This window comes from Topomyia yanbarensis, chromosome 2, assembly GCF_030247195.1.
Source record: "Topomyia yanbarensis strain Yona2022 chromosome 2, ASM3024719v1, whole genome shotgun sequence".
In the NCBI taxonomy this organism is placed as follows: domain Eukaryota; kingdom Metazoa; phylum Arthropoda; class Insecta; order Diptera; family Culicidae; genus Topomyia; species Topomyia yanbarensis.
Window position 1 is genome coordinate 468,075,845 of NC_080671.1, and position 16,101 is coordinate 468,091,945.

At 37.5% G+C, this 16,101-nt stretch overlaps 1 protein-coding gene across 5 annotated transcripts in view; it reads right to left on the reverse strand.

The window, feature by feature from the left end:
- LOC131686168 (uncharacterized) overlaps positions 1–16,101 on the reverse strand; it is a 90,778-nt gene that overhangs the window by 15,558 nt on the left and 59,119 nt on the right. For all 5 annotated transcript variants that reach the window (XM_058970369.1, XM_058970371.1, XM_058970370.1 and 2 more), the window contains one exon: positions 12,308–13,048. In XM_058970369.1, coding sequence (XP_058826352.1) covers positions 12,308–13,010 — 703 coding nt within the window. In that variant the 5' untranslated portion in view covers positions 13,011–13,048. The remainder of the gene's footprint in view (positions 1–12,307; positions 13,049–16,101) is intronic.

The window sequence follows — 16,101 nt, forward strand, 5'->3', positions numbered from 1 at the left end:
TATCACAGTTTTACGATTTTCATTATTCCGGAAAATCGCAGCAAAGAGAAAAATCTGTGGATATTTTAAATTTAGATTAACATGCTAGACAATTTTACCCAAACTTCAAACTAAAACAATAAATTTGGGTTGTTGAGTCTCTAGTGACATGCTTGATAACTAAGTAACCTCAAATGAAGGACTTACCCTTTTATGCCACTATCACTAATACTTTACTCTATTGACAGATACGTGATTCACTTGCTACTTGCATCGTTTTTGTCGACACAAATTGTGAGCGAAATAGTCGCATCAATACTGGATGAGTATGGTCTAAAAGCTGATCTGACTCATGTATTGGAGTCGTATTCCGTTTACTGTGGAGATGCTTTCTGGTATACCCTGGTATATCCACGCTAAGAGCGATTCCAAACAGAGTCTGTTCCAGCACCGGCGATTGAAGAATAAATACGTCAGCCTTATCCGAGTTGGCAGACCCAACACGAGGCTAGGTGTCACAGCCCATGCATGCCGACTCGATCTGATATTTGTATCATATAATCATACAATTTAGATATATGACCAGGGCCGCGGAGAGAAAATACGGGCCCGGGGGGTCCAATGTACGGGCCCCCACCACTGTCTATTGCCTGAGTACAAAAAAGTCTATGTTTGAAATCCATTGGAGTTCACTGATATTATGTATAGCACACTAAAGTTTTATGTTTATGTACCAGTTTTTTGCTCCAGTTGTTTGCAGTGCCAATGAAGAAAAAAAAACGTTTTTTATACTTTGGGAGTTTTTAATACCTCTTCTACAGTTTTGGTGACTTTGAAAAGCGCCATTTTTGTCAATAGTATTTATAAAAGTAAGGAAATGGCAAGATTAAAAATGTAGTGATTACAAAAATTAAAAATATCTTAACGGCGACCAACGGCAAAAGATAAAAAACAATAGGCAAACTAAATATTAAGAGAATGTACAAAAGTGCTAAAAACAACAAAATCAACCAAATAAACAAATTAATATCAATTGTCAAAAAATGTTTAATCGAGAAAACCCAAAACAAAACCTATACAAAATTGATAAAAGAAAACAGGAAATTAGAAAAACATATTGCGAAAATTAAAAAAGTCGAACATTACTGAACAAATGGTGAAAATAATGAAAAATCGATAAGAAAATAGAACAAATTTTAAGAAACAATGAAAATGAAAAAAACTACTAAAAAGAATACAAACATTAATATAAAAAATGCATAAAACTGAAAAACTCGATAAATCAAGAATAATAAAATTTATTTAACATTGAAAACAAGACATATTTAAAGCAATAGAAAAAATAAATAAAACGTTAAGAGTACATAAAACTAGAGGAGTATATATAAAAGACAAGAATAAAATAACCATAGAGAAATTAAAAAAAAATGAACGAACCAGAAAATTTCGAAAAACTGGAAAATTGAAATGGTGAAAAGACGAAAAAGTAAAGAAAATTGGAAGTATTGAACAAAAACCGAGCAAACAAACAAAATGGAAAACATAGTAGAAAAAGGCAACAAAAATGGAGAAATTAACACGAAAAAAATGAATAAAATGGATATTATTTAAAGAATATAAAATGCACTAGAAATGAAATTTGAAATAAATTCAAACAACGAACTAAATGTAAAGTTAAGAAAAAGTGCGCATAGTGTCAAGAAAAGATAAATCAAATATTTTTTAGGGAAATAAAAAAAATCAACGTATATGAAGATGGTCAACAGAAAAAGTACTTTCAAAATAGGTTAAATGGAAAACATGAAGAAATAACAATAACGAAAATAATCTTAAAAAAAGTATAAAAAATAAATAAAATTATATTAAATGAACAATGGGAATAAATAAAACTAGGAAAAACGGAAAGCTAAAAACTAGAAGATGAGTAAGAAAATAGGAGAAAGGTAAAAAATTAAACAATAAGTCAAATTTGAATGAATTTGAAACACCAAAATTTCTCACCAGGACGACTGGTAAAAACCAGTCTTTGCACTTGAAGGGCACAAATCCTTTCTTATTACTTGGGTGCGTTTCGACTGATTCCTGATTTCTATTAACCAATATTAAGAATCATGTTAAAAAGGTTGTATAAAAATTTGGGAGTGGATATCAAAATACTTTGCGAGATATTGCAATTGTAAACTTAAAACAAGGTAATTTTACACTAAACGCCCAGTGATAGGTCTGCTATAATTGAAATATCTCGTAAAATACTTCGAGTTCCATTCTGAAATTATCACACAATCTTCTCAATATAATTATAAATTATTTGAAAAACCAAAAAAAAACAAGCTTCTAACATTTGCAGAATACATAAATAACATAAAAAATAAATATTAAAAAAAAATCCGATGAGATCACGCGAAAAGGCAGCTTTCAGTATTTAATGCTTTTTTCCACTAATCTAATAGTTTCTAAGTTATCAAGGATTAAAAAAATGTTCAATTTTATTAAATTTTTGAAATTTAATTAAATATTTTATAAAGTTCCAAAACTCGTAACTTGAAAACATATCAAATTCAGCCAAAGTTTAAAATTCGTGTCAATAACTTTTAGCTAAAGAATGCTAAAAACCGAGAGGGAACTAAAATTGTAGTTGTAAATCTGACGTGGAATGACTCGCATTCTGCAAATTCAAAACTTTTTTGGTGGTATCCAAGTGTTAGAAGCAAAACAATTTTTTTTAAGCCGCCCTGAGAACATTTTTTTATATCATAAGTATATAAAGAAGATTATTTGAAAATTTTAGAATGGAACTTGAAGTATGTTACGAGATATTTTTATAACAGATTTATTACTGGGCGTTTAGTGTAAAATTGCCTTGTTTTAAGTTTATAATTCAATATTAATTCTTAAAAAGGGCTAAAGGGATTTTTATAAACAAGCTTGTTTTGTTCATTACTCCGCAGCCGAAAGAAAATTTGATGAAAAATACGCATTATTCCACATCTTTACACTTCATAGAAGCAATTTCAAATGTTTGCCACGTTGAAATTATAGCGAGTTAAGAGAAATCAGCAAAAGAAAAGTTTGCAAATTATAAAATAAAAGAAATCCCTCTGGTCTAAACATAGTCAACGTGACTATGATTATAAAAATATGATTTTTCTGATTGCAGATAACCCAATTTGCCAAAACTTTACTTAAGCGGGACCCATGCAGTTTCAAAATCGATGTCATCAATGAAGTTCAAGGTCGCGAGAGATTTTTCTTTTCGTCTTCAAAAGTAAAATTGAAAAGTCAAAACATGTATCTTCAAAATAAAAAAAATTCTGAATCCTTTGAGTAGATGCTTTACAATTTATTCCCAAAAAAGTGCTTAATTTTAGACCACGCGAGTAGAAGACACTATACTCGTCACGCAATTTGCTGTTATAATGAAAATGTTGATATTTGAAAGAATTGTAAAATGTATTTTTTTCCATCCCTGGCTTCTTTTCAAGGGGGAATTGGAAGTCGAAAATCGCCGAAAAAGCTACGTCATCTGAGTATGACACCTTTACAAAAATGTTTCGGTTTCATCTCGTATCTCGTAATATGATTTTTTATAGATTTTGTAACAATGAACGGCAAACCAAATATATTAAATTTTAAATTTAAATTTTGGGATTAATTTCGAATTCTTTTGGGATATCAAGAGTTTTTGATGATTCATTTGACCAATTGAGCTCTCAAACAGAGGTAGATTTACCGCCTCTAGTGGTACTTTGACCAGCAGACTTTTGCTGAGCTGTTTTATTTCTTATGTAGCTCGTAGCACTAGGAGGAAAAATATCTTATTTTCTTCACATTCACCGTAGAGTGTCATGTTTTTGTAAAGGACTCCACCTTTCTGTGCCGTTCACATTTAATTGTATGTTTTTGCATTTGTTAACAGTTTTGTTGATTTAGTTGGCTGTAGTACTTCGCTTGCTCGGATATTCACAAAGAATCCAAAAGCACCAGCCACTCTCGCTGTGCAGGATAACAACCCGAGCGATCTTTGCTCTGCTTCTCAGTAAACAAACACGGGGTGTGAAATCACACTTCAGTTTCTTTCGAGAATCTTTGTGAGGAACTTTAATCCATTGAAGCGAAGGTTCAATGGGGTAAAGTAAACCCAAATGGCACTTTTAAAATAATATTTGTCAACGCCAAGAGGGGCCCTTCTTAACAAACAGGGCCTGCAGGATGATGAGGACTGGGTGGTGGAAGATTCCTGATAAAGAAAAGGGCAACGCAAAATTGCAAAATAATCCAATGGATTCTTCCGGGCGAATTCGGATTTACCTGAACGAAGACACGGAATTCGCCTCCAAAAACCGATGTGGCAACCCTAAGCAGGGTTTTTTCTTTCAATAATTACTTTCGATACTAATCCAGCGCTTTCGAAGATTGGAAATTCAATAAATCAAAAAAATTGATTTCAAATTGGCGAAATTTGAAGACAACCTCATGACTTCTAATCAAACCATTTAATTGTTTAACCCTTACAAGTCTGATCATATTTTTGTTTCGATTATAGACATTTTAACCTTAAGGTCATTAGCTTCTTCATTCAGGTTAGGAATTTTCCTATAACAAATCTCTATTCCTGTGTGCGGGGTTGGGATTCGAACCCAGGTGAGCTGCGTACATGACATTAAATGTACAAATTCCGCCATGCCCGCTCGAGTCTGATCTTGTTTCGAAGCGAAAATTAGGTTGGTATAAATATAGTTGATATCAAATATGCAGTAGTTTAGAACTTTCGCTATTCTAGTTACCTCATACACAAGATATTAAATTTTTAATTGCCTTCTCAAATAAATTTTTGTCGAAAAAGTATTTGCAACTATGCAACTATGAATCTATCTCGACTTATGCAGAAAGGTAAAGCTTCTACAGCATTGGTTCAAGAACCATACTTCCGTACTTCCATAAAGGAATCTTCTATGTTGCAAAATTACTTAACACTGCATTAATTGCTTACAACAGGATAGGCATGACTAGCCCACGTGATATACCTCGTGCTTGCATTCTTGCAAATAAGGCTATTGACGCGTATCTCATATCGCAGCTCACAACTTGCAATATCTGTACAATCACAGTTACACTGACTGCCCGTAACATAGACAAAAATTCCTTCCAATTTTTTTTCTTACGTTCTTTAGCTGAAAATAATTGACACCTATTTTTTGTTTTGGCTGAATACGGTATTTTTTCTAGTTTTTGATCTTTTGAAGTTTATAAAATTGAACATTTTTCAATCACTGATAATCCGGAAATGATTCGATATATGGACAAAATATTAAATACAAAAAGGTACGTTTTTAAATGAGCTTACCGAAAAAAAATCACGAGAATTTTTTTGTTTAACTTAAGAAATTTGTAATTATCAGAAACAATTTTTTTAACTTGGGCCTTTTTTTACTTTTTATTTTCTTTAAATATTAAGAATCGTGTTAAAAAGGTTGTGTAAAAATTTAGGAGTTGATATCTAAACATTTTGCGAGATATTACAATTAAAAACTTAAAACAAGTCAATTTTACACTAAACGCCCAGTGATAAGCCTGTTATACATCAGTCTACTTTCTACTTCCGGCCAAGTCAGACGTACAATCGAACCAAGTGAACAACAACTAGCAACCTCTCGATCTAGTGTGCATTGTCTCGAGAACAAAGGAAACTTTTAATTTATTCTTGCCATCATGAGTAAAGTTGACGAAAAATCTCTGCTCCGACCTAACACAGCGGTCGTTGACTTTAAATTCTGTTCAATAAGATTGAGTTTTCGTGAAGTGGAATACCTGCTGAAGGTGAAGATGCAGCTAAAGCTCAAGGAGGTTATGTATCTACAGTATCATCATCTTCGCAATGTAGTGCTCATATCATTTAACACGTTAGCACAAGCCGAACGTTTCGTTTTGCAGAACAACTTGAAGCACGTGGATAAAGTGATAGAGTTGGAATTAAGATTCCCGTGTATATAGAAAAAGACTATGTAGATGTAAAATTACATGACCTATCACCACGTACCCCTCCTGATCTAATCGCAAAATACATGTCGCAATACGGAGAAGTAGAATCCGTTACACGTGATACGTGGAGAAATTTCTTCCCGGGTACACCTAACGGTGTTCTTGTGGTGACGATGCGGATCGAAAGACCTATCTCCTCCCACTTGACTATAAAACTCAAAATCCACGAAGCTACTATCAATCAAACTACGTTATGCACCCATGAGGGGCAAACTCCTACGTGCAAGTATTGTAATCAGACCGCGCACCACGGACAACCTTGCGCGGAAGATACAGAGGAGAATGCATCTCTACCGATTGCCAACGCATCCACGGCAAACCAACCCAAAAAAGAATTGTCAATACCAATACCTGAACCACAAACGGTTGCCAAATTTGTGGCAGCTGTTCAGTCCATATTGACAACTGCCAAAGCAGCCTCCAGCAACCCTGAAACAACTGTAAGTAACATCGGTGATGAAGATAATAAGAATGAAGACGGATTTACATTGGTCACCCGTAAGTGCAAGAAGCAGGAAAGAACATCTGGTCGCGAGCACCAAGGCACTTTTAACGATGATGACCTTGATGTGGAGGATAGGAGAGAATTAAACGGTCCCCATCCCGATCAGAAACACATAACAGGAATATTTCAAAACTATAACTCGCATTGTTACTTGTTATAAATTTCTGTTATTTTAACTACTAAGGAGATCTAATTTATAACAAAAATGTGTTCTGTTATAATCTTGTTATTTCATTCTGATCGCGATGACGCAGTAGGCGAGCCGCGAAAGGTCTCCGCTCTCAATAAAAAGTTGCGCGCACGAGATCCAACGGACAAACAATAATATTTGTTTTTTATTTTTATTTTTTGCGTATTGTAAACACATAAAAGATCCACAGCTCCGTTAAGCTACCGCTATAAGCCGTATCAAATAAACGAAATAAAAAAAGGCTGTTATAAATGAAATATCTCGTAAAATTCTTCGAGTTCCATTATGAAATTTTAACACAATCTTCTTAATATAATATAATAACTCGCACGAGTTTCTTACTTTGGCTGAATATGATATTTTTTCAAGTAATGAGTTTTTGAACTTTATAAAATATTTTTGTAAATTTAATAAATTTTATAAAATTGAACATTTTTTAATCACTGATAACTCAGAAACTATTAGAGTTGTGGAAAAAGAATTAAATAATAAAAGTTGCGTTTTCGCATGATCTCACCGGAATTTTTTTACAGTACTTGTTTTTGTTCTGCAAATGTAAGAAACAAATATTTTTGCAAGGTTGAGCCAAAAAAAAAATTTAAGCCTTTTCAAATAATTTATAATTATCGAGAAGATTATGTGAAAATTTCAGAATAGAACTCAAAGTATTTTACGGGATATTTCAATTATAACTAATTTAAGTTTGTAATTGTAATATCTCGCAAAGTATTTTGAGATCCACTCCCAAATTTTTACACAACCTTTTTAACATTCTTGATATTTAAAAAAAATAACATGCAAAAAAAATCATTCAACTTTAAAAAATCCAATTTGTTTCCAAAACTTGCAGATTTCAGAAGTTATATATCAACATTTTTGTAATTTTTTTCGGTAAGCTCTTTTGAACGCACAACTTTTTTTATTTAATTTTTTTCCATATATTGAATCGTTTCCGAGTTATTAGTGATTTAAAAATATTCAATTTTATAACTACGAAAGTTAAAAAACTAATAACTTGAAGAAAATATCATATTCAGCCAAAACAAAACTTGTCAATTATTGCATTTATGCATTATATGCAAGAAATTTTTTCATATATTGTTCAGCATATCTTCCGCATAACGAGTCATCTCCATCTGATGATTTCAAAAGCGTTGTATCATATTATGATAGAAATGGGCTTCTGCTCATTATGGGCAGTGATGCAAATGCTCATCACATCATTTGGGGCAGCTCCGACTGTACATAACATAAATGTACATAACTAGTACAAATCTCCATATTCTGAATGTGGGAAACCGATCAACTTTTGCGAAAGTTGGGAAAGAGGAGGTGTTAGACATAACGCTCTGCTCTGAAAGAATTTCGCATGGTCTGGGAAATTGGCAGGTTCCACATGAAACTGAAACGTTTCTATCCGTTCATAAATATATTTATTTATTTCTCGTTCCACCAGTACTGGAGAGGTATGGTCTAAAAGCCGATGTGACTAATGTTTTGGGGTCGTATGCAGTTTATTATGGAGATTTTTCCTGGTATACCCTGGTATATTCACGATGCGAGCGGTTCTAAACAGCGTCTGTTCCGGGACCGGCGTTTGAAGAATAAATGCGGTACGTCGTCAGCTATACCCATAACTATAGCAGCTATAGCAAACGAAGCAGCCACAAACGTGGGTAAAAAACTCGTTGGGAAATTGTCGGCAGCACAAAACGGAAGGCGAACAACAAGTATAGGACCGAAAAGTAAAAGCTCTTTAAGACACGAAACAAAGGTGAAGCACTCACGGTCAATGCTAACGATGACTCGTACGACAAGGTATAGCTCACAACGCAAATAAACTCGGCACTCAAGGAGTCGCAGATGGTAATAATATCAGTCGGGTAACGCGGTGCAAATGAGAACCTTATGCCCGGAGGCAACCATCTAGCGCAAGGATCTGTATGAAGTATCCTTGGAAAAAGAGCTAAAGGAACCTCTGAAAGAGCAGTGCAAGTTTGGACAAGTGCAAATGACGATCCGTATGAGAAAGCGAAGCAAGCGTCTTCGGTTAGGCTTCCAGTCGATGCAGCAAACAAAGCAGAACAAACCGGGAAGATCAAGGTAGGCTGGTTGGTATGTCCACTGAGTTTCTCTCAGCAACCGGTAGTGCGCTGCAAGTATCAAGAGTTCGGGCATTTTGCTAGAAACTGCAGTGGACCTGACATGAGCAAATTATGCAGAGGATGCGGGGAAGAAGGCCATAAGCCAAAAGACTTGACAGTCTCCGAAATGTCTGTGTAAACGAAGAAGGAAACAATCACGTTATAGCAGATCCAAGATGTCCGGCCTTCACACAGTAGTCCAAGTGTGATGTAGCTATATTCTCGGAGCCATGCCGTATCCCGGTCAGCAATGGAAATTGGATATCAGATAACGCAATATCAGCGGCAATTTGGATGATGCAAAGAAGTTGTTTATCGCACGGATGAAGACTTTGTTATCGCTATAATTAATGGAGTCTTCTTCTGTAGCTGTTACGCACCTCCGCGATTGACGATTGATCAATTCACAGAAATGCTCGATAGGCTGACAGAAGGGCTTACCGACTGGAGACCAGTGGTCACAGCCGGCGATTTTCAACGCTTGTGGGCAGTAGAATTGGGCAGCCGCTTCGTCAACCCAAGGAGGAAAGCTGAACGTAGATGTTGCCAACGATAGTATCACCTAGTGCTGGGAAGATCGGCAATTAGTTATTAATGTTACCTTCTGCAACCCCGGGCTGGCAATAGCTTTGAAATGGAAAATGTGCAACGAGTGCATCCACAGACCACCAAGCGATCCAGAACATTATTGGAAGCAATAAAGGTAGAAGTGCATGTGACTCAATCAAACGAGTGGAACTGAAAAATAACCAATTTCGACAGGAGAGCTTTCGTCGGAACGTTGAGGTTTGAGTGAATCATCTGTCTGTCCAACCCTCTGGAGGAATCCGACTATTGCTGATCTACATGCACGTTTCCAGCGGAACCTGGAGGAGAATGCAGAGAGCCTTGGCGACGCTGAAAGAGCAGCTATAAGATTAGCATATAAGGTGGTACGAACCGCAGTACGAGGAGCCTAGAGGAACTTTATTGCACCACCAATTCAAATTCGGGAGGCACCACCTATAGGGTTTGAATGGCGAAGATAAGAGAACCGGCAGTACCATTAAATAGGAGCTGGAGAGGATGAGAGGCATCGTAGAAGCGTTATTTCCATGGCATTAACCGAGAGCTTGGCTTGCAATGTCGTTAGGGGCTCAGGATGACTACGAAGAAGAAACTCACTCAACTAACCAACGAGGAGCTAATAGCGTTGGAAAAAGATTTGAGAATCAAGAAGGCACCGGAATCAGACGGTCAGCCCAATGTGTCTCTGGAAACAGCAATCCTAACGAATCCGGACATGTTTAGGACCGCCACGTATGTAGTGTATCCACGATGGTAACATCCCCGACACCTGGAAGCGGCAAAAGCTGGTGCTGTTTTGTCGAAGTCAGACAAGCTCCCTGAACATCCTTTAGCGCACCGTCCGATTTCCAAGTTGCACACAGTCCGCGAAGAGCTTGACAGAGTATACGGGGGGAAGCTATGCAGGCTGCGCAGAGACAAAAGAAAAGAGGAAACCGTTACTGCGGGGTGGTTACGCTGGATGTCAAAATGCCCTCAACAGCGCTAGTTGGTCTGCAATCGCCGATTCTTTGCACAGATTGAGAGTTCTCGAGTGAAGTTGTTGGAGTGAAACAGCGGGCGTTCCACAGGATTCCATACTCGGTCCGACCCTCTGGAATACTATGGACGACGGAGCTTCCCCAGGGGCGTGAATATTGTCGGTTTTGCGGACGACGCGACTAGTGATCAGCGAATCACTAGAAGAAGTAGAAGTGCTCGCCAAGGAGGCTGTGGAAAACTGGAGGCGCGTTCGTTCACCACAAAACCGAGGTGGTTTTGATAAGTAACTGAAAGGCAGGGACAGAAGGCGAGAATTGGGAGTGATGATAGACGATCGGATAAACTTTAATAGCCAACACGACTACGCATGTGGGAGGGCCGTAATATTTAGCTCGTCGAGGCGCCGATAAACTAGTAGTCACCTCTCAACCGGAATCGTGGCACCGACCAAGCCAGCTGCTAGGCTAGATCCACTGCCTTGGATGAAACTATACGTCACGTATCGTCGACGATGGGTCGTCGGGGTACCTGAGAACCGGAAGTCATCTTCTACCCCGCATCACAGTACTGCCCTCGGTACCTGACCGAACAGCATCGAGATAACGGTTTCGAGTGAACTTTCGGCGCCAGGAAATTTTTTCGTTGAATTGTGAAACACTTCCGGCAAATGGTGGTCAGGGCGCATGCAAACTGGAAGTCAACCTCCACCCAGAATCGCAAGATCGAAATCGGCATCAGACCGGGTGTCATCGGTTTTGAAAGATCTTTCACTGCTGGGAAACTCTTCGTCGGAGTAGGAAAGATCCACCTTCGGGGACTGTCCCGAGTTGTCCGTAGCAAATCACCGACTTGAATCGTCGGGGTACCAATGAAGTGGAAGCAATCCTCCACCAGGAATCGCAGGACAGACTCTAGCGGACAACAGCGAAGCAAGAATACAGCGTTCGTGAACGGTTTCGGGTTGACGTTCTTTCGTCGGGGAACTCTTCGCCGAGGTACGCTAGGTCCACCTTCGGGGACTACGCCAAGTAGCACCGATCGCGAGAAACCACCAGTTAGGGCATCGGGGCACTAGTAAACTGGAGGCCACCCTCCAACAGAAATCGCTGGACCGACCACGACATACAACTGATCAACGCAGAGAAGAGCGCATACCGAAGCATTGGAGTGCATAGCAGGAATGATGTGTCGGAGATGCATAAGTTCATTTTTTTTCTTTTTTTTATTTCGACTATATGTAGTCACATTTTCTTTTTAGCATTTGAACGACATTCAATTAAATAGAAATCACTAGGTAGGGAAAGTTATGAAATTTTTTGGGCCATAGTACTCAATTGAGAACAAGGATGTGAAGCATACATATCGGAAAACTAGATATGATTTGTATACTTCACATCCTTGCTCTTACTTGAGTACAATGGCTCTAAATTTTCATAACTTTCTCTACCCAGTAATATCTAGCTAATTGAATGTCGTTAAAATGTAAACAAAGTTCATATACAGATATAGTTTTAGGGGTATAATTTAATTAAGGGCAAATTAGTTTCAGGTTTAATAAACGATTATCGGTACTCGGCAGTCACCAGCATTGTAACAGTCGCATACCTGCTCAGAACAAGTTTCCGTTGCACATTTGGTCGGAGATAGGTGATGACCCTACTTATATCTTATTATGAAGAGTACCACACTATTTAATTACTTCCATTACTCGGACTGGACTTGATGGTATGCATATTAATAATTTCTCTTAGTTTGGTTCTTGTGAAATATTCGGTTTGGCAAAATATTAAACTCAATTGTCATCCTACCATTTGAGTCAATGTGTTAAACAATGATGACAGACGCTGCTTGAACAGTTTGTTTTCAAATAGGTAGTTTGATAATAAGAGTAGAATTTCCTACCTGGAAAATAGATTGAATTTTCGTGAGTTCCTTCGCCTCCCCCGCCTCCCGCACTTTCGAACATTTTACTCAGTCCCGACTTCATCAGCTGATTGATATACTCTGCACTGGTCTGATTATACAGGTCACTAGCCGTCGGATTAGTGTTCATACTGTACTTCTTCTTGATAAACTCTTTTCGAAAGGTCGGTCGTCTGCGTGAACTAAACGGTGTCTTGATACCGTCCGTCGAACCGTGTACCATCTTCATGTGGCGCACCAGCTTCTGATAGTGCCGCGAGGCGTACAGACACCTTTTGCACTCGTTGATAATGATCTTCTCACCGTGCACATCTCGCAAATGAGTCAGATATTTCCGGGGATTCTGCGTGAAGTAGGTACAACTACTGCACGAGTAGTTCCGTTTGATTTTACACTGGGGCAACTGTTGTTCAGCACTATCACCCGGTTCACTGGTACCACCCTTGCTAGCACTGTCCTCTAGAATTAGCCCAAACCTGCTCAAATCTTCCTCGCCGGATAATAGTTTTAGACTATCGGCAAGAGATTGGCTTGCTTGTACCGACTGCTGACTGTGATCCTTCGACGCCGGCGAAGGTGACACCGAACTGGACTGTTGATTAAGGAATACCTCGTCTCCACTAACGACACGCCGCACGATCAATTTGTCGCCTTCACGTTGGACCATGGAAGGCGCATCCATATTTCAGGATTGGCGGTGGCGTTCTCCTTGGGCGCGTCCTGCAAAATCAACGGGAGAAAGAGAGATAGCAAAGTTGAAAGCGTTAGTTTGTGGCTTGGTTCAGATATATGATTGATAGGAAATAAATAGAACATAGGTGCGTAATGAGTGTTAGAAATATGTGATGTGATGTTCATTTGATAATGTGATTGCGTCGATTGCTATGTGATCTTCGCCTATGTTTCAATTCCACTATAGGATCATCATGAGGGCCTGGGGACGTATTTATTCATTTCGTAACTAAAACTAAAAAAATCAGGCTTTACACCAGTGTACCCACCAGTATTTATCAATAATCCTACTTAGCTATATCGACGTAGATCACATTCTCGTATCTTTCGATATGGTTTCATTTCAAAATTTTTATTCAAGAATTTGAATAATTTGAAGATTTGTATTTGTATTCAGTTGGATAATTCAGGACTCCACCTCCTGGGAGAGGTGGGAAGTTGGAAGCTGTACTAAATGGGCCCATGGATACTTTCCTGGGGCACACCTGCAGGGATGAAAAATTTATCTGAAGGAAAATTTTGCAGAGAAACCTGAAATGCACCATTTGAAAGATAATTTTTGATGATCTTAATCAGATTCATCGGAAAATTGTATCAATGCATCGTAAACACCATGCTGCCACACATTGTCGAACACTTTTTCGATATCTAGAATCGCCATTGCTGTCATCTGGGACATCGCCATGTTCTGCTGGATGATATTGGTAACTCTAGAGAGTTGATGGGTGGGTTCCGTTGCGGAACCCAAACTGCGCCTTAAAGAAAACGGCATGCTCATTAGTGAAAGAAAAAAATCAGCTTTTGGTTGATTTCTCAAACAGCTTGAAGAGAGCAGAGAGTAAGCTGATGGGTCGGCAGCTTTTGGAAACCGAAGGATCTTTCCCCGGTTTCAACACTGGTATAACTTTTGCTAACTTCCAAACTGGTAAGTAACTGAACTTTCAGCACCGGTTGAATATTTCAGCTATGAAAGCAAACGAACTGGGGCTCGGATAGTGTACCATTTAAAAACAAAAATTAATTCGGCATAATTTGTTTTATTGGTAATTGTCTGAATTGATTGGTACGCGAATTATGAAAATCCATTACCAATTCGTAAAACGCAACAAACAGTTGTAATACCAAAACAAAGTTACAAACAATTTTAAAGTCGGACTTTTCTAAATCGATTGGAGATTAAATATGGCAAAATCATCAACAATAAACAGCTTTACAGTGCCCATAATCGCAAATCAGTCCCATAAAGAAAGGAAATCCTATAAAAATGGAACAAATATGCGATCATGGGCAGTCGTTTAAAATTATACCCCATCTTCGTGACATGTTTCAAATTTTACTTTTATACCTAGCCTCAACCTCTCATAGTCTTGCAAAGCCTTTTCGATGCTAAACTAATGCAGATATACCGCATGCGTTATGCGGTTTTCCAGAAATTCTTCAGATTCTAAAAGTCATTTCTTTCTTTCATGAACGACAATTTATCAAGGCCTCAAGATTTAATGAATTTTCTTTTTTATACTATGTTATAGTTTCGTACGATGTATTTCAAGTGTCCAGGTGTTATAAGAATAACAAGGTAGAAAACAATTAAATATCTGCTTTTTTTAAACTGTGGTTAAAACGGGCGGACTGTGTGGGTAATAGGTTGAATGATGACCAGTAAACAAAGTATCACAATTTACTTTTTCTAACCGGTATTTTTGAATAAATTGAGGGTCTTCTTAATATGTACATATAATTTTAGGCGAACATTTATGTTTTGAAGTCGAAATTTAAAATTCGTTTTTATCGTTGTCATAAAGAGAGTTAAATAATCACTTTAAATCACAACTGCCGTTATACGCATATTTGTTCCATGTTCTACGGGATTCCCTATGTACATGGGACAATTATGCGTATAACGGCAGACAACTTTGTGGGTAATACGTGGAAGTCATATATTAAGTGTACTATTGACAGTATCTGTTGGTTATGTGCTTAAACTGATATCTAAAATTTATCATTTGACTTGATTTGTATACCGTGACCTTGAGCGAAAAATCCGAGTGTTCTAAATTTTACTCAACGATCTTGAACCAATCTCACTGTACTCCGGTGATTCGTCCGTTTTCCTCGATTTAACACAGCTAGATAGTGCGGGGATTACCACGAAGTCATATTTAGCGGTTGTCTACGTTCAATAGTTAGATTTTCGTTTGTATTTAAGACATTTTTATAGAAACGAGCCAAATGAATTATTCAACGCTGTCCGTATTATCTCAATAGTACATAGTACATTTTATATCGTTCACACTGAATCAGTCATAAAATAATTCGGAATTTTCGGCCATATTAAGACCACTCGGAGCCCCTGGGTATTATTGAATTGAGCAGATGTTACATTAGACAGAAGATTACATTAGACCAAAGGTTTATATAATGAAATGATGAAAAATACGAAGAATTTTTTGCTGGCTATGCTCTATCAGTCCTCATACTTGACCAAGTATGAGGAATGATAGAGCATAGCCAGCAAAAAATTCTTCGTACTTCATAATGTGGTTGAGGTCGATTTCGTGAGTGAAGCGCACTGCTATTTATAACTGCTTTAATGATTTTAAATAGTACGATTTTCATCTGCATTCTATCATCATCCCGGGGCTTTTGTATGTCAGAAGACACCCCGTAGATAGACGGGCGAACATCGCTATATTTCGAGTCTATAACTGCAGTATTTTTTATTGTTACAAGATGGACACAATTTGGAAACAATTATTTGTTGTCATTTTTTCGTTATTTGAACTCTCATTCAGTTCTTGTAGCTCTCTTCTCTTAACCCTAAAACTGAAAAATGTCCTATGTACTAGTAATTCACAAAAGACAAAAAACCATAATAATACTGCTCGATTAGTTGTGTTTTACTTCGAACTGAACTAACTGAAATCAGAAGTGCTTGTATCAAGGATTCGTTTGACTATTTCATTTGACCAAGCATAATCATTTATCTAGCACTACATGAAGGCTGTCTACGCAAAATAAGTGTTATTTGCCATTCAAACAGT